Source organism: Babylonia areolata, chromosome 19 (assembly GCF_041734735.1).
Source record: "Babylonia areolata isolate BAREFJ2019XMU chromosome 19, ASM4173473v1, whole genome shotgun sequence".
Classification (NCBI taxonomy): domain Eukaryota; kingdom Metazoa; phylum Mollusca; class Gastropoda; order Neogastropoda; family Buccinidae; genus Babylonia; species Babylonia areolata.
This window is the reverse complement of record NC_134894.1, coordinates 33,981,012-34,004,749: the sequence shown is the minus strand read 5'-3', so window position 1 is coordinate 34,004,749 and position 23,738 is coordinate 33,981,012. Positions and strand designations below refer to the sequence as shown.

General features: G+C 41.4%; 2 protein-coding genes across 5 annotated transcripts in view; one reads left to right on the top strand and one right to left on the bottom strand.

Moving 5' to 3' along the window:
- The window catches only part of LOC143293651 (5'-AMP-activated protein kinase subunit gamma-1-like), an 87,921-nt gene extending 71,314 nt beyond the window's left edge, over nt 1-16,607 (top strand). For both annotated transcript variants that reach the window (XM_076604778.1, XM_076604777.1), the window contains 8 exons: nt 1,993-2,038; nt 3,965-4,143; nt 5,560-5,640; nt 6,409-6,531; nt 6,892-6,969; nt 7,717-7,791; nt 9,349-9,442; nt 11,490-16,607. In XM_076604778.1, coding sequence (XP_076460893.1) covers nt 1,993-2,038; nt 3,965-4,143; nt 5,560-5,640; nt 6,409-6,531; nt 6,892-6,969; nt 7,717-7,791; nt 9,349-9,442; nt 11,490-11,545 — 732 coding nt within the window. In that variant the 3' untranslated portion in view covers nt 11,546-16,607. The remainder of the gene's footprint in view (nt 1-1,992; nt 2,039-3,964; nt 4,144-5,559; nt 5,641-6,408; nt 6,532-6,891; nt 6,970-7,716; nt 7,792-9,348; nt 9,443-11,489) is intronic.
- Nucleotides 16,608-18,680: 2,073 nt separating this feature from the next.
- The window catches only part of LOC143293650 (uncharacterized), a 166,951-nt gene continuing 161,893 nt past the window's right edge, over nt 18,681-23,738 (bottom strand). For all 3 annotated transcript variants that reach the window (XM_076604775.1, XM_076604774.1, XM_076604776.1), the window contains 2 exons: nt 22,394-23,559; nt 18,681-21,089 (listed from right to left, as the gene is read on the bottom strand). In XM_076604775.1, coding sequence (XP_076460890.1) covers nt 20,768-21,089; nt 22,394-23,559 — 1,488 coding nt within the window. In that variant the 3' untranslated portion in view covers nt 18,681-20,767. The remainder of the gene's footprint in view (nt 21,090-22,393; nt 23,560-23,738) is intronic.

Genomic DNA, 23,738 nt, shown 5'->3' with positions numbered 1-23,738 from the left:
GTTCCTGATTTCTAACACCCTTTACAGCAAAGACAAGATTTGATTCTTATTCTTTCATTTGTTTATTCACATACATGTCTAACCATTCATTCCATCCACCTTCCTGTCTAATATCTATTGTTTATCTAGCGTACTTCTTTTTTTTTTTCTCTCTCTGTCCCTCATTCCCTCTCCTTTCTCTCAGTTGTCCCTCTTCCTCCTTTTCCTTTTCCTCACTTTCTTTCTCTCCTTCCATGCTCCCCCCCCCTCCTCACCCCCCCCCACTCTCTCTCTCTCTCTCTCTCTCTCTCACACACACACACACACACACACACACAAAGACACACACTCACTCACTCACTTACTCTCATCTATTCTTCTGAAGACTTAACATATTGATTGCCATATGTTTTCGCATATGTTTATATGTACAAACACATCTATTTTTTTTATACATGCATTATTTATCATTATTGACATCATCTGTCTGTGCCAGTCTCTTTGTCTGCCTCTGTCTCTCTCCATCTCTCGCTTAAACTTTTTATTTCTTATTACTTTTTTTTTTTTTTGAAAATGGCATTATTTTTGTTACTGGTTCATGTGCATGCTTATTCAGACTCAAATTTTATTGTTTGAACATTATCTTGACATATAATGATGATGATTATATTTCATGTCTTGCACACACACACACACACACACACACACACACACACACACACACACACACACACACACACACACACTCTCTCTCTCTCTCTCTCTCTCTCTCTCTCTCTCTCTCTCACTCTCTCCCCTCCCCTGTCTCTCACTCTCTCTCTTGCTCTCTTTCCCTCTTCATTGCTTTGTCTCTGCCCTAGAATTCTCTCCCTCTCATTCTCCTCTAGCTAATGTCAAATTACTATTCATGTAACCATGACCGATAATGTGCGTGCTATCTTTAGTGATTTCCTCCTTTTTATTTCATTTCCCTTTTGAGGGCCAGATGAAAAAAGCATTGTCTTGTTTATTCTATTACCCTCAGAAAATAAAATGTATTCATTCATTCATTCTCTCCCTCTCTCTGTCTCTGTCTCTGTCTCTCTCTCTCTCTCCCCTCTCTCCCCCTCTGTCTCTGTCTCTGTCTGTCTGTAGATCTCTCTTCATCACCCACAACATGTCTGCTTCCCCCATTTTCTGCCTTTGTGCACACAGAGTCCATGATTAAATAACGAGCATTGATAAACAAGGTATTAGACCATCATGTGCTGGTGGGAGAAGACTATTATGTGGGGTATCTGGTTGCGTTGCTCATGTCGGCCTTCCCACCTGTTCATGGGCAAAAGCATTTTCCGGTTACTGTTGGTGTTGATAATTGCACCTGTCTGTCTGATTCAGTGCAGATCTCTTGATGAATGAATGCATCTGTTTTGTGTGTGTGTGTGTTTTTTTAAAAAGTTTTTTTATTGGTGTGTGTGTGTGTGTGTGTGTGTGGGTTTTTTGTGTGTTTTTGTGTGTGTGTGTGTGTGTGTGTGGGTGTAAGGATTAGATGTATTTCAATTTGTTCAGCGTTTTCACATACATGCAGGCATGTGTGCGCACTCTCTCACTCTCTCACACATACACCCCCCTCTCTCTCATTGCATATATAGACAGACAGATAGAGAGAGAGAGATAGGTAGTTTTTTGTGTGTTTTTTTTCTTTTAATTCTCTTTGCAGGCTCTCGAGGCCTGATCAGTGCGTTGGGTCTATACATAGGTTAGACATCAGATCCCCCTTTTGAAATTAAAAAAACACACCAAAAAACATTGTTTAAAGCAGATGTGATGAAGTGCATATGAATCTGTTAGCAGGCTTTGATGCCACCTTCAAACTAAAACTGAACTTTATAGAATGAAAGGGCTGTTTCATGTTGCAGGCCTATTGGTTGGTAGCTTTTGGTGGTAATGGATTTCATAAACAGTGTTTATTTTTTTGTTTGGTTTGTTTTCTTTTCCCTTGGTTGGTCATCAGTGCTGCTATGTCTGTTTCAGGCCAGGATGGATGAACTGGAAGACCACAAGATAGCAACATGGAGAGGTAATGGTGCTGATGTCAGTGATGATGGTCATGTTCAGTATTTATGTAAGCATGTGTTTATGTGTGCATAACACAGACTTGGATTATTGGGTTTTTAACATGCTTGTTTGATCTGCATATCTACACACACAAAAGAAATTGAAACACTAGCAGGTCTGTACCATCTCTGACTTTGAATTGACATTTGAGGCGCAGTGCTCTAACCACTCAGCTGTTGTGCCCATTGTACTTTGCTTTGAGTGGCAAAAAGCTTCCCCATTACACATACTGAATCCCAGTCTACAAGGTTAGAACAAGGAAAAATGCACAGGTGGATGTACTCTCCACTCTTCTTTTTTTTTTTCTTTTTCTTTTTGTCTTTCAAAGGTTGACTCCAAAAGCCAAGTACTTAGCCGGGGGGGGGGGGGGGGCAAGAACAAGAGTAGGGAAAAGCATTGTGGAATACATCAGGGAAATAATTGTGGTGTTATTGGGTTCAGGATGGTGTATGTGAGAGAGAGAGAGAACGAAATTTTATTTAACGAGGGTAAGGGAATAAGTACAATTGCTTTTTTACATCCGGCCCTCTGGGGAAAAAAAAGTAAGATAAATGCATGCACAAAGGCAAATTCTTCATACACAAAAAAGAAGGGAAAAAAATCCCCTGCTCCCTCATCCACCCACCCTTCCAACAACAACAACAACAACAAAAAGTAAGCATGAACATTACATAATTCAATACATCAACAGCATATATGAATGGTACAAAGACATGTACAAATAATACATTTATGGAGGAGATAGAGAGTAAGGATGAAGGAAGGAAGAAGGAGGAGGAGGGAGACACAGAGAGAGAGAGAGTCAGATGGAGGTCTGTATGGTTCTATGCTGATGCTGGCTGACTGAATAATGGGAGAGTCCACTGGTTCATGAATGTTAAATTCAATGTTCTGTTTGCTTGCACAATACAGAGGCTTTCGTGTGTGTGTGTGTGCGCGCGCGCGCTTGTGCTCTTACGTACACACATATATGCACAGACCCACAGCTGCATTTGTTCATTCCCTTCAGAAAGACTGGAGAGAAAGGAGGGGGGGCTGGTAGGAAAGGGACTGCCTGGAGTGTGACAGTAAGGCACATGACATCAGCACACACTTGCTCAAGGAGTGGTCAGGCTCTGAACAGGAACCCTGTCAGTTTTGTGGTTACAGCACTGGACTGATTTAATGCATTAGTGCAAGGGTCCTGGGTTCCAATCCCAACTCCCTCTGATGGGTTGAAGGTGGATATTTTTTTTCCCATCTTGCAGGTCAACATTCTTGCTGATCAGCCAGAGCCTGAACTCCATTCATGTATATGCACATGTTTAAGATGAGATATTCATGTTCAAGGTATTAATTTCCATGTCTGTGTTCAGTGGGTAATGGAAACAAGAACATACCCAGCATGACACCCCTCAGGGTAGCTGCCTGATTGGCAGTGTTAAAAACAGCCATGCACATAAAAACAAACTTGCAGGGACAAGTGAACCTGAGAGTTGTAGCCCAAGGACAGGGGAAAATATATGAAAAAAACAACGAAAAACCCCATTCCAAAGCTTTTGAAATCTCTGATTCAAACAGGTGTTGGGGGTGGCAAGCTGTACAATAAAACTGAGCAGAGCATAGATTGGCTGGAAGATGTGTATCATTAGCTAAGACATCCTTTTTTCTTTTATTTATTTTTTTATTCTCTTGATAGACATTGCTGAAATCCCTGTGGTGTGATTTCAGGCAAAGTCATTTGTTGATAAACAATGACACTGACTTTTAATAATTCTGTAAAGCTGATGTGTGAAACTGAACTGGTTACCATTGAAGATGACCTTGAAGGAAGGATAAGCCTGTAGAATTGAAGCATTTGGTGAGTGATTACGCACTGTGTCCACTGGTGGTGGTGGTGGTGTTGCAGAGGTGCTGAAGTCTGGGCAGAAACCCTTTGTGTCCATCGACCCGGACGCCAGTCTGTATGAAGCGGTGAAAGCCCTGGTGGACAACAGAGTCCATCGTCTGCCTGTGGTGGACAGCGTCACGGGCAACGCCATCTACATCCTCACTCACAAACGGCTGCTTCGCTTCCTTCATATTTATGTGAGTTCGGTTGGTAGGGGTCCTTTGGATGGATGTGTCAAAGGTGTTTTAGTTTTTGAAGGAGGATGTCAGCTCTAGTTCTTCCAAGCTGGTGCCGTTATTTGTGTTGGGGTTTTTTTTCTCTGTGTGTGTCATATATTTTTAACATTGAAACAGTGTGTGTTTGTACAGTGCTGTGTGTTGTACAGTTATAGATGAGTTCCAGTCACGCCCCTGTGAGGATGCTTGGGGCTGTGACCTATTTAAAACCTTTTAGATTTTATATATATTTTTATGGCCTTCCTTTATTTTATTTTATTTTTATTATTTTTTTTTATTAGATAAATACTTTTTATTCAGGTTTGTCATCGTAGTAAATATACAGACATACAATAACCATGATATTATGTATTCGGAAGAAAACAGCACATACTCACACACACACTATAAAAAAGTAAAAAGACTGAAAAAGACCACACCTTCCAGTACATTTGTCTTCCCATTTCCTCTTCTTTTTTTTCACACTTTCCTGCACATGTGTACCATCTCTGTGGGTACAGATGAAAACCTATTCATCCAAATTCATGATCAAAGAAAGCAAATGCAGGCCCAGAACCAGTGTCCTACACCGTAGCCATCAGCCACACACTTTCCTGCACATGTGTACCATCTCTGTGGGTACAGATGAAAACCTATTCATCCAAATTCATGATCAAAGAAAGCAAATGCAGGCCCAGAACCAGTGTCCTACACCGTAGCCATCAGCCATTCTGGAGTTGACGATCTCTGTACATACCTTCATGTCCATCACCAGCGGCATCACACTCTCTATAATTGAGTATGGAACAGCAATATGTGATGCGTGACAAAATATATGACAATCCCAGTATATAATACAACAGTTGTAATCATAGGTCTTTTGACATTCTTATGTATTTGTATGGTGTTTTATGCAACTTTTTCACATGCGAAACTTTTTCGACTGTGTACATTAAAAAAATGTCTGGGTTTATTATTGCTTTAGTGTCCTGCTCCTTGCATTCTGATATGTGTGGTAAGTGATTATTTCTGCTATTGTTCTTGTGTAGGTTGTGTTGTTTAGTTCAAACTTTTCATCCATAGATGGTTTTATCCTCAACACTGAATTATTAACCTGAGAAGTATGATGTGATTCTCAAGGAAAAGCTTGAAGTGTTTTCTCAACTGAAAATGTTCCACTGGTGAAAAATTGATGGAACGGTCAGTGTCAGAGGCATGTTCTAGGTTTATGTGTTCTGGAAAGCTTCTCGGATAACTGGAAACCAGAGGTGCTTCTGTTAACAGCGGAGTTTTGCATACCTCTGTATGACCTGTATATTATATCTCTTGCCTGAAGTGTGTGCACATTGCTGTGTAAGAGGCAACAATTAAGTGAAAATATAAAATTTTCTGTTTCAGCTACGTGACCTTCCCAAACCCTGCTTCATGAGCAAGACCATAAAAGAGCTGGCTATTGGCACCTTCACAAATGTTGTCACAGTGAGTTCCAGATCATGAGACTGCTGGCAGAATATTGTTTCATGTATACTACTCAAATAATCCCTGAAACATTTTCCGTCAGTGACATGATTTGAGAATGATGTGCACGGTAATGTCTTCTGCTGTTTTCAGTACTGGAACTGCCATTTAAGAATTTACAATCATAAAGTTATAGTAATGTTGCATATTCGGAAATGGTATTTCTGAACATACATGTTCTATTAGAACATGTCTCTTTTATTGAGTGATCAATCAAGCTGCTGCTGTTTATTATTTTCATATTTGTATTCAGTTCAATATGTTTTGTACCAATGGATTTTTCAGTTCAACCTTTATCTTGTTTGTGTGTGCACTGGACTCGACTGTAGGCTGAGAGATGTGGTGTGAGTTATGAGCCTTTGGATGCACACATAATTTGAATCAGATTGATAAGATATCTTGTATTGGTATTGTTGCTGTCCTGTAAAGGGGATGGGATAAATCACTGACAACTATCAGACTTTCTCTTCCTTGATCCGATTGAATTTTATATATTTGGGGATAAGTGAGGAGGTATAGCAAGAGATCTGAAAGACAGCAAGTTGTCCCGTTTTCTGTTTACAGTTTCATGTAAGGCAGGGGAGATAATTAAAATGCTTGCATCTGGTTGGTATGGGTTTTGCATGCATATGTGTGTTCATCATGATTCAGGGTGATTTGTATGTGTTTGTGTATGCACGTGCGTATGTGTGTGTGTGCGTGCATGCATGCATATGTGTGTGTGCTCAGGTATCCAAAAACGAACCGTTGATCCAAGCGCTCAACCTGTTTGTTGATCACCGCATCTCAGCCCTACCGGTTCTAGACGATGAAGGCATAGTCTGCGACATCTATGCCAAGTTTGATGTCATCGTGAGTATCTGTCTGTCAGGTCTTATTGCTTTGAAGTTTGCATGTGGGATGTTCGGCATGTAGGCATCTTGCCAGTATTAAGTTGAAGAGCGTTTGAATGTATGTTTGTGTGTGAAAGAGCGAGCAAGTTAGTTTGTTTACTTTTTTTTCTGTGTCTTTGGACTACAACTCCCATGTTCATTTGTATGGAATTTTCCCCCTGCCAAGTTGGAAGCCATACTTCCTAATTTTGGGTCTGTTCATGTTTGGTATGTTCATTCCTGTACATGAACATACAGATCTGCACTCACATGCACACACACAAAACCTTCCAAACAGATACAATGGTGTTGTTAACAACACTCTGTGTTTGTCTTTCAGAACCTAGCGGCAGAGAAAACCTACAACAATCTGGATATCAGTGTGGAACAGGCTTTGCGGCATCGCTCTGGTGGAAACGTGAGTACAGCCATTTTGGTTTCACAGGTTTTCAACTTCAGTGCTTACAGTTACTGCTTGCATGAATGGAAAGGGTTTGGGAATGTTGGAAGATAAACATAAAAACTGTGTGAGTTGGAAGATAAACATAAAAACTGTGTGAGTGAGTGCATCTGGGTGTGAGTGTGTGTGTGTGTGTGGTCTCAGTTGCTGTGTACCGTAAGTGTTGTGATGTATATGATGCACTGGAAGTGCACATGGACAGCAGTGATGAGTATGGTGTTTTGGTGCTGCAGAATTCTAAGTGTGGTTTTTGTGTGTGTGTGTGTGTGTTGCAAAATTTTGAGGAGGTGTTCTTGGTGTTGCAGAATTTAAAGTGCTTTTTTTGTGTTGTGCAGTTTTGAGGTGTTTCTGCTGTTGTAGATTTTGAGAGTGGGTTTTTGATGTTACACAATTTTAAGAGTATGTTATTGATATGTTTCTGAATTTTGAGAGTGTGTTTTGCTGTGATGCAGAATTTTGATGTGCTCTTTGTGTCGCAGAATTTTGAGAGTGTTTTTAATGTTGCAGAATTTTTAGGTGGTGGTGTTTTGTTTTGTTTTTTTGTTTTTTGGGTTGCAAAATTTTGAGTGTGTGTTTTTGGTTGTGTGTGTTTTTTTGTTTCGTTTTTTTGTTGTTGGTTTTTTGTTTTTGTTTTTTGGTGTTACAGAATTTTGAGTGTGTGTTTTTGGTGTTATTTATTTTGATGGCATGTTTTTGTTGTTACAGAATTATGAGGGTGTAGCTACATGCCAGGAGGGAGACCGCCTGGAGGACGTGATAGAAACCATTGTGAAAGCTGAGGTCAGTGCCAGACACCCAGGATGGTTGGCCTGGAATTAGGGTTGTCATGAACTGGGAGATGTCCGTCCGTGTGTGCTGTCGCCACTTTGTTGTTTTTTTCTCTTCCCCTCACTGTCTGTGTTGTCTATCCCCTGTCCTGTCTACTTTATTTCCTTGTTTCTGTTTTGCTCTCTCTATCTCTCAAGTCTCTCACTTTTCTGTCTTTTGTTCTTTCTCTTTCTTTATAACCAGTGAAATATACAATCACTTTTGTGCTTTGTATAAAAAGTATATGTTGTTGAGTACATGTATTTTTGCTATTGTGCATTGAGTATGTGTGTGTTTGAGAGTGTCTGTATGTTGGTATTTGCACTTGACTGTGTGTGGACACATGCATTCATGTTCAGGATGCATGTTCTGCAATACATCAGCTTTGTGTCAGTGCTGATGTGTGTGCACGATTTTTCCTCATTGTTCCAACAATTAAGTGATGTGTGTGTGTGACTGACCTGAGTGGTTTGTGTGACTGACCTGAGTGGTTTGTGTGACTGACCTGAGTGGTTTGTGTGACTGACTGAGTGGTTTGTGTGACTGACCTGAGTGGTTTGTGTGACTGACTGAGTGGTTTGTGTGACTGACCTGAGTGGTTTGTGTGACTGACCGAGTGGTTTGTGTGACTGACCTTGAGTGGTTTGTGTGACTGACTGAGTGGTTGTGACTTGTGTGACTGACCTGAGTGGTTTGTGTGACTGACTTGAGTGGTTTGTGTGACTGACTGAGTGGTTTGTGTGACTGACCTGAGTGGTTTGTGTGACTGACCTGAGTGGTTTGTGTGACTGACTTGAGTGGTTTGTGTGACTGACCTGAGTGGTTTGTGTGACTGACTGAGTGGTTTGTGTGACTGACCTGAGTGGTTTGTGTGACTGACCTGAGTGGTTTGTGTGACTGACTTGAGTGGTTTGTGTGACTGACCGAGTGGTTTGTGTGACTTGTGTGACTGACCTGAGTGGTTTGTGTGACTGACCTGAGTGGTTTGTGTGACTGACTGAGTGGTTTGTGTGACTGACCTGAGTGGTTTGTGTGACTGACTTGAGTGGTTTGTGTGACTGACTGAGTGGTTTGTGTGACTGACCTGAGTGGTTTGTGTGACTGACCTGAGTGGTTTGTGTGACTGAGTGGTTTGTGTGACTGAGTGAGTGGTTTGTGTGACTGACCTGAGTGGTTTGTGTGACTGAGTGGTTTGTGTGACTGACCTGAGTGGTTTGTGTGACTGACCTGAGTGGTTTGTGTGACTGACTGAGTGGTTTGTGTGACTGACCTGAGTGGTTTGTGTGACTGACCTGAGTGGTTTGTGTGACTGACTGAGTGGTTTGTGTGACTGACCTGAGTGGTTTGTGTGACTGACTTGAGTGGTTTGTGTGACTGACTGAGTGGTTTGTGTGACTGACTTGAGTGGTTTGTGTGACTGACTGAGTGGTTTGTGTGACTGACCTGAGTGGTTTGTGTGACTGACCTGAGTGGTTTGTGTGACTGACCTGAGTGGTTTGTGTGACTGACTGAGTGGTTTGTGTGCGGCAGGTTCACAGGCTGGTGGCAGTGGATGACAATAGGCATGTGAAGGGCATCGTGTCACTGTCGGACATCCTCAACTACATAGTCCTGCGGCCTATGGGTAAGCCAGCCCACTGCACAGTTTCAGTTTCAGTTTCTCAAGGAGGCGTCATTGAGTTCAGACAAATCCATTTATGTTACACCACATCTGCTAGGCAGATGCCCGACTGCATCATAACCCAACGCGCTTGTCAGGCCTTGAGTGCATGTTTGTGGATTTCATTTTACATAATTTTGCCAGAGGACAACACTTCAGTTAACACGTGTTCTTTTTCAGTGCACCAAATACGTGCTGCACACAGGACCTCAGTTTATCATCTCATCCGAAAGACTAGACACTCAGTTTGATTTTCCAGTCGAAGTTTGGAGAGAGGGTGAGAGCGGGATTGGAACTCACACTCTCATGGACTCTCTATATTAGTAGCTGAGCGTCTTAACCATTTTGCCACCTTTAGTGAATACATAGTGTATACTGTTTAGATCTCAGTGCATGCCCTTCTTGTGTGGTAAGAATGTCTTGATTTTTATCAAAACATATTTCACATCCAGATCCAAATGAGACGTGCACCAACTTGTCTTTGAACAAACAACACTAGCAAACACGGATTCACTCCTGTCTGTTCATTCAGCAAAGCCCATGAACTTCTGAATACATTTGTCGCTTTACACAACAAAAATAGTAGAGACAAGTGTTGACAATGCATGAAAATGTATAAATGTGACGTTATACTGACAGTTTCTTTGAGGAAAGAAATTGAAAGAACCACTCCATGAACACTCCAAAATAGGAAAAATAAACTCAGTGTCATTTATATCTAGGAATGAAATATGTTATACCTAACTCATTCTGTACTGCCCGATGACTTCCTTCATTATTCTTTCTGTAGTGGCCATTTGTTTATGTTACAAGAAAAATATCTTTATAAAAAAAAAGAAGAAAAAAAAAGAATGCAATTACATTCTGTGGTGAAATTTTGTGATAATATAAAAATAGAATGGACTAACATTCTGCAAAGTTTCAAAGCACTCTTAATTATTGACTGATTTATCATATTTTGGAAAAAAAAGGAAAAAAAAAGTGTTTAACAACTGACATAAAGGGGTGAGTTTTTCTCACATAACAAATTTTACAAATGTGGTCTTTCGTAACCATAGACATTCCTAATTGTAGCAATTGAATGCACATGCACAGTGGATATCTACTATGGAATCAGTTTTCATTTGACTTTGAGCCACATTACTTGCCAAAGTTGACAGAGACGTCATCTTGTTGAGCAAGCGAGCGAGAAGGGTGACTGTACGCTTGCATGTATTGTACTCAAACAAAGGCATTTTCAGCCACAATAAAAGTACAGGTGCACTTTTGGGTGACTGTAGAACAGAGCTGTGCCATTTAGTTTCACACAAAACCATTAACCTATGGACTATGAATTTTCAAACTCGTGGTACGCTATAGTGTACCACAGTAACGAAGCGTTGTGTGCATGAGGTACACTGTAGCATGCTTTAGTATAGAAAGAGTTCAGATAATCCAGATTTTGTTAATGAAATATTATTTTGGGTCAAATGCATGTGTGGCTTTTTTCTCTTATCTTGATGTCAGTACATAGAAACATTGACAAATTATGAGTCTTAAACGGTCACATGTTGAAAATCTTTGCTGTTTTACAATGAATTGATCCCATCAGAAACAAAACTGCTTTTCTTTTGTAAATGTTTCCCAGCTTCAGTCTTTGTGTTGACTTCACACAGCTTCAGGCAATTCAAGTGATGATGAGTTTAAATGGTCGGCCATTGGATTGAGGTGAAAAGGCTTGTGTCAGATGCTTAAGCAATGCACATGCACAGAAACACGTGCAAAAAATTCATCTTGCATGGAAAAGAATTGTACCGATACATTCCATGTAAGATTATTGTGCCTGTAAGGAGCACCTAAAACACCCATCTTTGTAATGGACTTGTAAATCATGGAAAAGCTTGATATGTTTTTTATACCCTTACAACTTAATTCAGTTATGAGCTTGATGTTTGATGCTTTTAATTCATGGTGAATAATACATGCACATGTTCCTTCAGGTGACTAACATCCACTTGTTTTCATTTGTTAGGTTATGATCCAGAGGCAGCAGCAACACCAGAAAGCTGTAGAGAATCAACGTCCTGATTGCGACAACACAGACTGACATTGCTGATAGAAAACTAGCTACAAACCTGCTTTGGTGCTTACCACATCCTCTTAGCATCGTCGTCCATCTCTCCGGACATTCTGAGCTCAGAATGGTCTGGAGGAGGGGGCAGGCAGGACAAGCTTCTACCCCACCCTTCTCCTTCCTTGCTTGGGCGGGAAAGGAAGAATATGGCACTGGTAGTGATGCTGCAATGAACAGACAGACAGGTTGTGAAGACTGCCAGTGCTGCAGCAGAGAGGTGTCTTGTAAGCAGGGACATAGTGGACATTAGAATTAAGGCGACTGCATGTGGAAAGTATGTATGTGTGTGTGTGTGTGTGTGTGTGTGTAATAACTGCACTTCAGAAACTCACAGCGCAGGGCAGTGGATATGTGAATGTTTAATTGAAATAGAAGTCAAGTTGTTCAGAGTTATATACTTTTTTTTTTTTTTTTTTTTTTTTTTTTTTTGGCAATTGGAAATAATTGTGTCTGTTCGTTTGTTATGGAATAAGGTGGGAAGAAATGTTAATATATGTCCAGATCAATTTACATGAATGATGTGCAGTTTAAACTGGTAATGATGAGACTAAAAAGAGCAGTGATTTACAGATGACTATTTTATCTAGCTTGGAAAAGACACATAAAATATGTTGTATGAAATCCCGAGAACAGATTTGATGTTCTAGTAGTCACTGGACACTGGCCAGAGCTGAAGCTGCTTCTCTATGAATTACAGAGAGTGGAGACATGCACTGGCTTCATTTTTGCAATGGACTCTTTGCTTTGATATTCAGCTCTTTGTCCTGCTTTGTGTGCAAGCGCTCAAAAATTGGTTGTGCTGTCATATATAAGGGAAGGTTTGGGTGGGGCCGGGGAATAGGGAAGGGGTGGGGGGGATTGGAGTGTACTGCGTTGATAGAACTCGTGTTGTGCATTACAGTGTACAGCATGTTTTGTGTCACTTGTCCTGTCTGCAGTTTTTGCCTGGATCTCATCGGGTGGGAATTGATAATTTTTGTTACACAATCCATTTTGTTTATTTCTGTCTTTGACCCAGTCCGCCTCCTCCCTGTTTTTTACCCTACCTTTATCATTCCACCCTCGCCTCTTTTGTTGTGGAACTGAAAGTTCAGGAATTGTAGAGACCATGTTGGTACATAGCTGAACTCCAAACACTTACACCCATAGACCTCCACAAGTAGAAAATAGATTGACGAGTGTTGAGCAGGAAATTAGCACCAATACTTTGGCAGAGTATAAACTGCTACATAGAGAAAAAAAAGTGAATTGTAAATCTTTTTTTTTTCTTTTGATCAGTATGGTATATGTTTCAAGCTAACACAGATTTTCCATTCATTGACTGAAAATGAACAGGGTGTTCCACACATCCAAAGTATTGCTGAAGCATTTATATATCCCAAAGAAGTAGAGACGGTTTTTTTTTTTAATCCTGACAGTCTAAAATCAGAGAGGGCTGGCAGTTTTTTTCGTTTTTTTTTCTCCTCAGCACTTCTTATTGTTTGTTCCCTCTTGGATACAGAGAGTGTATTGATTGTTAAAAAAACAAACAAAACTAACCTTTTCAGTTCATTCAAGGTTCATACCAAGCGCTCTTAATACATACTATAGAATCAGCTGGCTCTCTACATTCTCATATAAATGAAAATTAATTCTAAACTACTTTTGAATTCAGTGTAATTCTTAACGAACGTTTTCAGAAAGACCAATTTTTTGGTGCGTTTTAACATATCTTTGTAATGCTATTCAGGAGTGCTGGATTAGATAAATGTAGTAGGCAAATTCTTCCCCTGAGAACTTGCACGCATTTCATATCTTCTCCAGAAAACTCGATCCTCATGGAAAATGAGAGTGCCTGTGTGTGTACTTGTAGGTTTATATATGTATTATATATGTACAAGTGGTTGTGTGGGTGCATGCATGAGATGTTTTGAAATGGGAGTAAGATTGTAACTATAGCGTTCCAAGTGTGACAGTATGTTGAATTTGTGCTTTTTTTATTCTTTTTTTTTTTTTTTTTTTTCAGTTCATAAATAAGATGTTAAGGAGGGAAGATGTGAAGGAGGGTGGGGGGAGATGCATGTGTGTGGTTAATTCTTTAATTAAGAAGTGTCTGAGCACAAATGGTTGAAACTGTGTATTTGCTGCCATGGTACTGGTATATTTTTTTTTATTAAAGTTTTTGTGTATGTATTGTACATGTTTTCTTTTGGAAAGAGGGGGAAGAGGAGGTGGAGAGACTTGTTGGGATGAACAATGCTTTCTGGAAAAAGTGTAAACATGTATCTACATTTTATCTTAATGTGTAAGTCCTTTTCTTTTTTTCTTTCTTTCTTTTCCAGATGAACAGAGCTAACAAAAGTAACATCAACGGTTGAAATATCTTCACAGAGAGAAATCAGTGTTTGTTGTGATACTTCTTTTGTTTTTTTCTTCTGGGGGTGGGGGGGGGGGGTTGGGGGTGGGGGTGGGGGTGGGGGGTCAAAGTATAGTATTGAGGGTTATAGATATCTGGTTTTATTTGTTTGTTTGTTTTAAATGGTATCTCAACCCTTGATGTTCTACTGATGCTTTTTTTTGTGTGTGTGTGTGTTTATATTTATTTGTACATTTTGGGGGTGGGGGAGGGGGGGGGGTTGGGTGTTTTTTTTTTGTTTTGTTTTTTACAGTCAGAAACCATCTTGAGTCTGCTGTGCAGAGTGACAGTGTTTGGGTGGTTGTTTCAGCGAAGGTGAGGAAATAGTCATCCTGCAACTGGTCCTCCCTTTGAACCACTGCATCCATGTGGCAGGTTCTTGGGTTAACCCCCTTGACAGCTGCTGAGTCCCTCTGAAATCAGAACTGTGGTATTTTAGGGCAGTGAGTATTCTTGTTCCAGGTCTTTGTGGTGGTGGTTTTGTCTCTTTCTTTTTTTCTTTTTTCTTTTTTAAAGAAAGATTATTTTGTTAAATGTTTGCAGGGGCTGTTTGTTGGCAAAATGTATACATAAGAATGTCTTTGTGTATAGAACTAGCACAGGGAACTGTATGAGAGTGAGCAGTGAATGAAGACATTAGACAGGTGATTGTCTCTTGTTTTACAGTCTAGTGTGGATGGTGAGACATTTGACATTGTTGCTTAGTCTCTAGTCCAGCTGACCACACAGGGCCATATCAGGAATTGGATGGTGGAGAGAATACAAGAGAACACCAGTCATGACAACTGTTATTGCAGGTTTCAGAACAAGAGATCTGATTCATTCAGGCAGTATTATTTTGCTATCTGAACTCCTCCCTTACCCTCCTCCTCCCTCCCTCCAGCCTTTTCCTCCCCTTCTTTGCGCATTGTCATCTGCGTAGTGTTTGGAAATTGCTTCCTCTCTGTTTATGTTAAGTTGTTCCTTTTTTGTTATGGACTCCTCTCCCCCTCCCCCGTTACATCCATCCCTTTTTTCAAGAATGTTGTGTCATTACTTGTTCTAACAAGTGTTGTTATATGTGTATCTTATTATTCTAAAGATATTTTACTTCAGTGACAACATTTCCTAAAGTGTAGGTCTGAACTGCTGGTTTATAAACATCGCATCATTTCATTGATGTCTGAGTAAGATTGTGTAGTACTGCAGTTACCAGCTTTTTGAACTTCCATCATTGTTTCATCTTTCTCTGGCTGTGATAGGTATGTGAACAGATGTACAAGTTTCCCCCTCAGCATAATTTTTTATCACCAGATTAAAAGATGTGCACATGATCATTAAGAGAGGACTGCATAGCAAATGTGTCCAGTATGTTTTTTTTTTTTTTTTTTTTTTTTTTTTTGTAACTCCAGTGGTGTCTTCAATTATATGATCTTGCAGTTCGACTCCACACAGCACAATGCTACCTTAGTTACTCTGTTGTACTGGCCAAGTTCATCACATATCCCTTGTGAAGATGCAGAGTTGTAATGTATCAGTATTCCTTCCTTCACACGTGATCTACTGAAGATTTTGAGGGCTGTTTTCTGTATGCCATTGACCGGGGTAGTATGAATGGTATTTAAATTTGATGGATTCTGGAATGTAGTATAACGCCTGGTTCAGTGTGTGAAGGAAGATAGCTGTACTCCCTTTTGAAGGAATGTCGATCTTTTATATATCATAGGAGTGATGTCAGTGTTTACACCACAGCTTTGTCATCAGTGTGTAGATATATTAGAATATGATGCCGTCTTGTGTCCTATTTTATCCATGGTCATTTTAAACATGTCCAGATATTTTTCATTTCAGTGTGAAATATTTTACCAGAAATTTTAAGTGTGTATTTCCTCATTGTGGGGTTTTTTTATGTGTGTGTTTTGTATGTTTTTCTTTTGTTCTTTCTTTTTTTTTTTTGGTAAAAAAAAGTGCAATTTTATAAGAGATAATGCATTTACAAGAAATAAACTGAGCATGACCTGTTTAATTTACAATTGTAAAGAGTTTGACAGGATATTTAAATATTAAGGGATATTTCCTTTTGGTATAGGATTCTTTGTTGAAAGCATCCTTAGAAAATGAATATTTTGCCATTGCAAAATGTCTTCAACTATCTGCTATTTTTTGTTGTCATCCTGTATCAATCCATGTTTGTAGTATCTTACAGGTAAATTGTATGAAGTGTCGATTTTTTTTTTTTTGGGGGGGGGTGATAATTCCCCTCAGCACACATATACACCAGCCAAAGCCAGATCAGTGTGGTGCACATTTGAGGGACATTGAATACTGGTGCGTATACTTTCAGAAACGATTGTTCCACTTAAAGTGAAGCAGTCGAACAAGCAAGGTGTGGCTTGATAAAGAGAACTTTATGTCCCATGCCTGTATAGAAAAGGGACCCATCATCCTTCTCTGATTGATCAAATCTTCATGTCTGTCAGGATATTGAAGTTGACTTGTGTGTTGAAAGATTGGTCAGGAAATGAATATTGAAAGCAGGTACCCCTGAAAATGGAGTGTGGCTGTCTTGACCAGCATTGGGGATTAAAATGGTCACACATGTGATGCAAGTGATTGCAGCCCACGAGCACAGAGAAATAAGGGGGAAAAAAAAGTAGGTAAAACCATGAGAAAAGAAACTGACCACTGTACAGTTAGTGCTTGGTAGCCCTGGAAGGAGATGGAGAGTGGCATGTTTCCCTAAGAGTACATGGTCAGCAGTCCAGGGAAAACTGAACCTCAGGGAGGAAACTGCAGAGTGAGACAGTTGACAGGGGAGGAAACTGGGGGTGTCCATGTTTTCAGGGGAGGAAACTGAAGGTTTGTATGCTAAGATTCTCAGTTTTTTTTGTTTTGTTTTTTAAAATACATAAATAATGCAGGCGTCTGAAATGATAGCCCTTTAAATTTAATCGTCTTTTGCTCTTATTGTTTTGGTAAAGTGTTCAATACTTTGCAATCAAAGCCTCACAGTAACTTTTTTTTGGTTTGTATTTCTCCCCTCCAAGAAAACCTGTATTCAGTTAAGACTAAGAATTCAAACCAAGTTTGCAAGCTCAGGGGGGTGTGGGGGGTTTATATGATGGTCTGTGAATGAGTTTTTGAGCATAGACATTACCTGGGTTAAAGTTTTTAAATAAAAGACTGAATTTCTAGAATAGAAAACTTACCAGTATTTGAAATGAAATGATTGATTTGAAATGAACATTTTATAATTAAAATTTTCATGATGTGAAAATGACCAGATGCTTCAGGTGAGAGAGTGTGTGTGTATATGCATATGCTTTCCTGTGTAATCGGTATGCATGTCTAAAGTCGTTGATATATGACATTTCGAAATACTTGTACATACATGTTCATCAACAATGTTTTGTGGTTTGAACATGAAATGCTATGACACACATGAGACATGTCCAAAATCTAAGTCTTTCCATGAAATAAACCTATCTTCATTGGCTATAGAAACATCTCACACACATCTCCAGCAATTGTTTATTTGCACAGCCCCCTTCCCACCACAAAGATGTTAGTCACAGAATGAGTGCAACAGGGTTTTGTGAATTTTTTTTCATATTTTAATAATCAGTTTATTAATTTTGTGAAGGTTGCATCTAGGACTAAATCACAGGAACCTTACTTACACAATAAGCAAATCGGGGGAGAAGACAAAACATCATTTCACACATAACTTTCATTTATCAGATGGAAGATCTGAAGTAACTGGTTAATTGCCAGATATCAAAATGATTAAGATTGAAAACAACTATTCCAACTAGAAGATCAAGACTCAGCTCAGCTAGGCAAAAGTGAGCGTATTTTTGTAAGTTCTTTAAAGATGTACAAGGCACTTCAGCAGCATGCTGAAAGGCAGCTTTAATACACTATGGCTCAATCTTTTCTTTAAATGGAGACTGATGGTGGTTCTAACCTGATGAAGCCTGGACTCCACTGAACTTGTATGCATAGCATGCATAGTTTGAAATGCCAGGTCTCGAAACACTTAAACATGGACACCCTTTCCAACAAGTAATATATGTGTGTGTGTGTTTGTTTATACAGAATATAAGTAATGGGTGTTATAAAGGTCAGCTGTTCCAAAACAATACAAAAGTAATCTTGGAACAGCTACCACTTTTGCTAAAGGCATGTCACTGTATTGCACAATGGTTACCACTGTCATTTTCACACTGAAATATGCAATGAAAAAAGTGCATAAAAAATGCACAAAAAACCAAGACCCATTACACTTACTATGATTGTGTTTGGGAATCTTTAGATAACTTTTGTTTAGTTTGATTACAAAAGAAATAGCGACTGTTAGGCAAATCAATGCACAAGGAAAAAACAAATACCCTCACTGTCAAAGCTAAACTAAGAACTATTCTAAATGAAACTAAAAAAACAACAAAAATTATTATATATTATCAGTCGTTTCATAATTTTTAAATGATGTGTTCATTGAAGAAGAACCATCTCCCCTCAACCATCGCAATCAAATTAACAAAAAATGAAAGTGATGTCCACCTAAATAACCTATTGCATTACTTCACACCATACATAACCTCCATCCCAGATACAACCAGCTCAAGCCAAGAAGAGACCAAACCAGAAGAGCTAAAAAGTACAACTGAAAGCAAACAATACATTATTGGTGTCTTTCTTTCTTTTTTTTAAAAAATTTAAGCGTATGCATTTATTGATTTTGAGGGCAATGTGTAAAGAAGCTTTCTCAGCCTATCCATTTAACCCTGAATAAAACATTTGTCATTGCCGTGTTCCATGTAAGGGTGCTTTGTACACACAAAAAAAGTAAAATAAAAGAATCTTCAACATGCCGTTTCATCATTGCTTCAACTTTGCACAGACACATGACTGTCATTTCCTAAAAGGTTCCATTTCTTCAAAGCTTTGAACAAAAAAATCGAAACAAAAAAACTCTAGTTTTCACTCATAGAGGGAGAAAGGCTGAATCTACTTTGCGAGAGTTATCTAAGCACAGCTTTTTTTCCTGTTTCTTAGTGTTCACACCTAAAGAGGAAAAATGCACATGATGTTTGCTCATGGTGCTTGCTTTCACAAACTTTAGCTCTTCTCTTTGTTTCACTCTGAGTTGAGCTGACTTGATGGATGTAAGTTCATAGCTGGTCAGAATCAAGAATTATACAATGGACTTCGCAAAAATTTTTGGTCTTATAATATGTATATGACAGATTTATAATTCTTTTTTTCTACTGCAGGCAGTTTATAGATATTGCTGTACATATTTTATCATGATTTGTAATGCTAACATGACATATGAGAACAACTGAACAACCTGGATGAAAAAAAAACCGACTGTACAGCAACAGTTATTTCACACACACATTCAATACTTAACTCACACACACACAAACAATCTGGCATTTGATTCGCACTGTACAGTTTTCAGCTGCTTTCATTTAACTGTATCACAACAATGCACAACCGGTTGTAGATTTACGCTTAGCTGTCACCTCATGGGCCAGTATGGTGAACATTAAACATCGATAAATTATTTATCTACCTCTAACAGTAGAACTTTTCCTTCTTTTCCTTCTTAACACTTTTAGACCCCTCTTTTCAGTCCTCTCTTCATTTTGTCAACCAAGTCTTGGGTATAATTTTCTCATCTCTCTCCAAAATGGAAGCGTAATTTACAGTCCACATATTTACACTGCTGCTTCATTGAACCATCTGGAGTGTCCGGTTTAAGAGCACTACAGCTTGAATGTGAAAGCGGTGTTTAGTTTAACACACTGTATTGCCATGAGAAGTGGTCTGCTGCTGACAAGAAAGCACTTGGGTCAGGATCCTCTCATGTGAGCCATCTGCATAAATGTGACAAGGCTTTGGGGGGAAACAAGAGACGAGGATTCCCAACAGAGAAACAAGGTGTGAACAACTCTCGCCTACAGTGTGTAGGGATGTGGGGGGGTCTGTGTCATAGGCAGAAGCTGCCGGTTGTCCTCAGTGTAATCAGGGCTTCCACAACTTCTCCCAGAGCACAAGTCACCATTTTCTATGTGAGCGAACTCTGTGCAGGGCATGCTGACACTGTGCAGAGGTGCTTTCAAGTTAACAAGCCATGGCTGTGACAAATTTGTCGCGTGTTTTGTACTGATAGGGTATCCACCAATGTGCCAGCTGATACCTGAAACCTGTCTTCAGAGGCAACAGCTTGCATGTTGAAAACATTTCACTGTGGTATAATACGGGTAAGTGCAGGTAACACAGCACACAGGTAACTTCCTCTGTCACAACCACAGCCCTAAATTCTAAACACGGGCTTTATGTCTTTTTTCTTTCTTTTTCAAACCACTTCATCAGTGATGTGCAGTCAACAACAATCTGCTTTTGCTCAGTGCACATTCTTTCAAAACAACTGCAGCTCTGCGATATGTTGTGGGCTTCGGATCATTTCATTGCAGAAGTTCGGTTTAGCGCTTGGTCTGTCACAGTAAGTGTCTCCTTCTCTTCCCAGGCTCAGTCCATTTTCTCTTCAGGGCTGACAACATTACAGTAGCACTGGTGCTGATTTCCCTTCTTCGTCACACTGTCGAACACTGAAAGCACTTTCTTACAGCAGCAGCCTCATTCACTCCTGCCCCCCACCCCCACCCCCTACCCCCTTCACACCTCAAAACCAAGTGATTTTCTTCTTAAATTTGCACCAGACAAGATATCCCCAGCATTTCACAGAATCGGCACACATCCCCACCACCCTGTCCACCTCTCCGGCCCCATGTCACGTGTTGTGCCCGTTGCCAGCTCTGTCCACTCCGTTGACCTGCACGGTCATGGTCCCCACATGAAGCGGCTTCCTCACCTCCAGCACATGGCTCTGGCCCCGCTCCTCACGCCCCAGGCCCCACCCATCGCGGCCCTGGCTCCGCCCCTCCTTCATGCTCAGGCTCGAGCATCGCTGGGGGGGGTGGGGCTTAGGGCCGCGGATGGGTGGGGTGGAGTTAGTGCGGACCAGGGCCAGACCTGCCTGGGAGTCCAGACTGGTGGTGGACCCCGTGCTCTCATTGTCGCTCCCCTCCCCTTCTGGGTCCTCGGGGTCTTGGCTGCAACACACACCACACCATTGTACTGTATGTACAGTCAGTAGTGTTTGACCGTTGTATTACTGGCTGCAACACACCACACCATTGTACTGTATGTACAGTCAGTGGTGTTTGACCATGACCATTGTATTACTGGCTGCAACACAGCACACCATTGTACTGTATGTACAGTCAGTGGTGCTTGACTATGACTGTTGTATTACTGGCGGCAACACACCACACCATTGTACTGTATGTACAGTCAGTGGTGTTTGACCATGACCATTGTATTACTGGCTGCAACACACCACACCATTGTACTGTATGTACAGTCAGTGGTGTTTGACCATGACCATTGTATTACTGGCTGCAACACACCACACCATTGTACTGTATGTACAGTCAGTGGTGCTTGACTATGACTGTTGTATTACTGGCGGCAACACACCACACCATTGTACTGTATGTACAGTCAGTGGTGTTTGACCATGACCATTGTATCACTGGCTGCAACACAGCACACCATTGTACACTATGTATAGTCAGTGGTGCTTGACTATGACCGTTGTATTACTGGCTGCAATACACCACACCATTGTACTGTTCAGTCAGTGGTGTTTGACCATGACCATTGTATTACTGGCTGCAACACACCACACCACTGTACTGTAAGTCAGTCGTGTTCGACTATGACCATCGTATATGTTGGCTGCATAGTTGGTCATATTTGTACTGCATGATAAATGTGTTCGACTTTGAACATTGTCTTGCAGTTATATGATAGTCAAGTGTGACTATGGCCATCATCTTGAATGATAGTTATGTCTATGTGTGAACATTCTCTTATATGACTGTCAGTAGTGTCTGACTATGACCATCAGAACAACAGAGGCAGCAGCTGCCGTCCCGACTATCTCAGCTAGAATTTGATTTTAGTGGAGAGTGTCTTGCCCAAGTTAACTCCCCACTCTCTTGGCCAAGAGTACAGTCAGCATTGGGATTGTCCCCGAAGACCAACTAGCCCCCAACCAAGGCTGCAGCTACTACTAAGAGCCAGTGCAATGTTGCCTCCTAGTTTGAGAGTCGTAGTCCTTCAGAAAAGATAAAGCAGAGAATGAATTCCCACTGCAGTATGAGAAATCAGTGATCACTCAGCTCTCACCAGATGTAAGCTTATGTCAGTCTCTAGTGATATAAGCCAACAATTAAGCAACATGGATGGGTACCAAGGGGTTCATTCCTTGGACAAATGTCCAGACTCATTATCATCATTATAACATCATTATCATCATTATTACTACTGAAACCATTATCATCATCATTACTTGTTAGTGGTGACGGCAGCAGGCACGGGGGGGATGAAGGTGGTGAACATTCGACCCTCCCCCACCCTCTGATGCCGCTGCAGGCTGGGCCGCTGGTCACCACTCATCTGCTGCTGCCCTCCTGCTTTCTGCAGCTTGCTCAGGTGCTGCGGCTTCTGGGGCGTGGGAGGCTTGGGGGTGGAGGAGAGGGGTCCGGGGGTGGTGGTGGAAGTGGGGGAAGGGGAGGAGGAGGAGCTGTGAGGCTGGTACACCGTCATCATCATCACCCCTCCCCCTGCATGCTTCTTCCCCTTCTCCCCTCCGGGTGACCTCTCCCCGCTGTTCTGCCGCTGGAAGGAGAAGGAGGAGGAGGAGCCTCTGCCACCATGCTCGCTGGGGGACTGGGGTGACAAGGGTCCAATCCCGTATGGGTATCTGGCACTGCTCTTCCTGGGAGGGGGAGGGGGTGGCACTTTCCTCCCCCCTTTGTCGCCGCTGGTGGCATCCTCCTCACTGTCGCTTCTGCTGCCCAGCCGCTGGGGACTGCTGGATGATGATGACGACCTGCTCCGCGGGGCCTGGCCGTGTGTGGTGGTCGCGGCCGGTGCCGGCCTTGTGTGAGAACCCACCAACGTCGTCGTTGTGGACACCGTGACGATCGGTGATGCTTCCAGGGAAGCTCTGCCCGCCGTATCTGATGGCGCCACTTCTGAAGGCGAGCCCATGGAACCGAAAAACACTGACCTGGAAGAGCCGCTGCTGCTACGAGCACCCGCTTTGCTGCTGTCCGCTTCTTTCTTCTCCCTGGGGTCGCTGGCTATCTGACTCGTCACCGTCACAGTGTGCGTTGTCAAGGGCGAAAGCGGGCTGGAAGATGACGGAGAGATCGCGTCGATGTACTTGGACTCGCCGACCAGCATCAGCCTTGCAGGCTTGGCCGGAACCGTTGGGGGGTCAGATCTCCGGCAGTCCTGCACGGAGACCTTGCTTTTCCTGGGGTCTTTTTCCTCACTGTTGTCTTTCAGTGTGGTGGTAGCGGTGGCAGTGTTGGCGGTGGTGGTGGTGATGGTGATGGGTGGCTCAGCAGGCTTGAGAGACTTGCTGGCAGTCTGCAGGGACTTGGTGAACTTGAGCGACTCGTGCTGGGTCACAATCTTCTTCTTGCGCTCCCGGGATGCGTCAGCCGCCTGCAACAACACGGTCACGTAAACTGTTGGAAAGGAGTGGGTAAACAGGGAAAAATGGTGGAAGTGAACTTGGTTTGTTTGGTTGTTCATGAAACAAGGGTCTTCATGGAGCTGTCTGTGCAACTATCTGTGGTAATGCAAATGACTAGGAAGCAAATGTCAATGCATTCGAGTTCAAC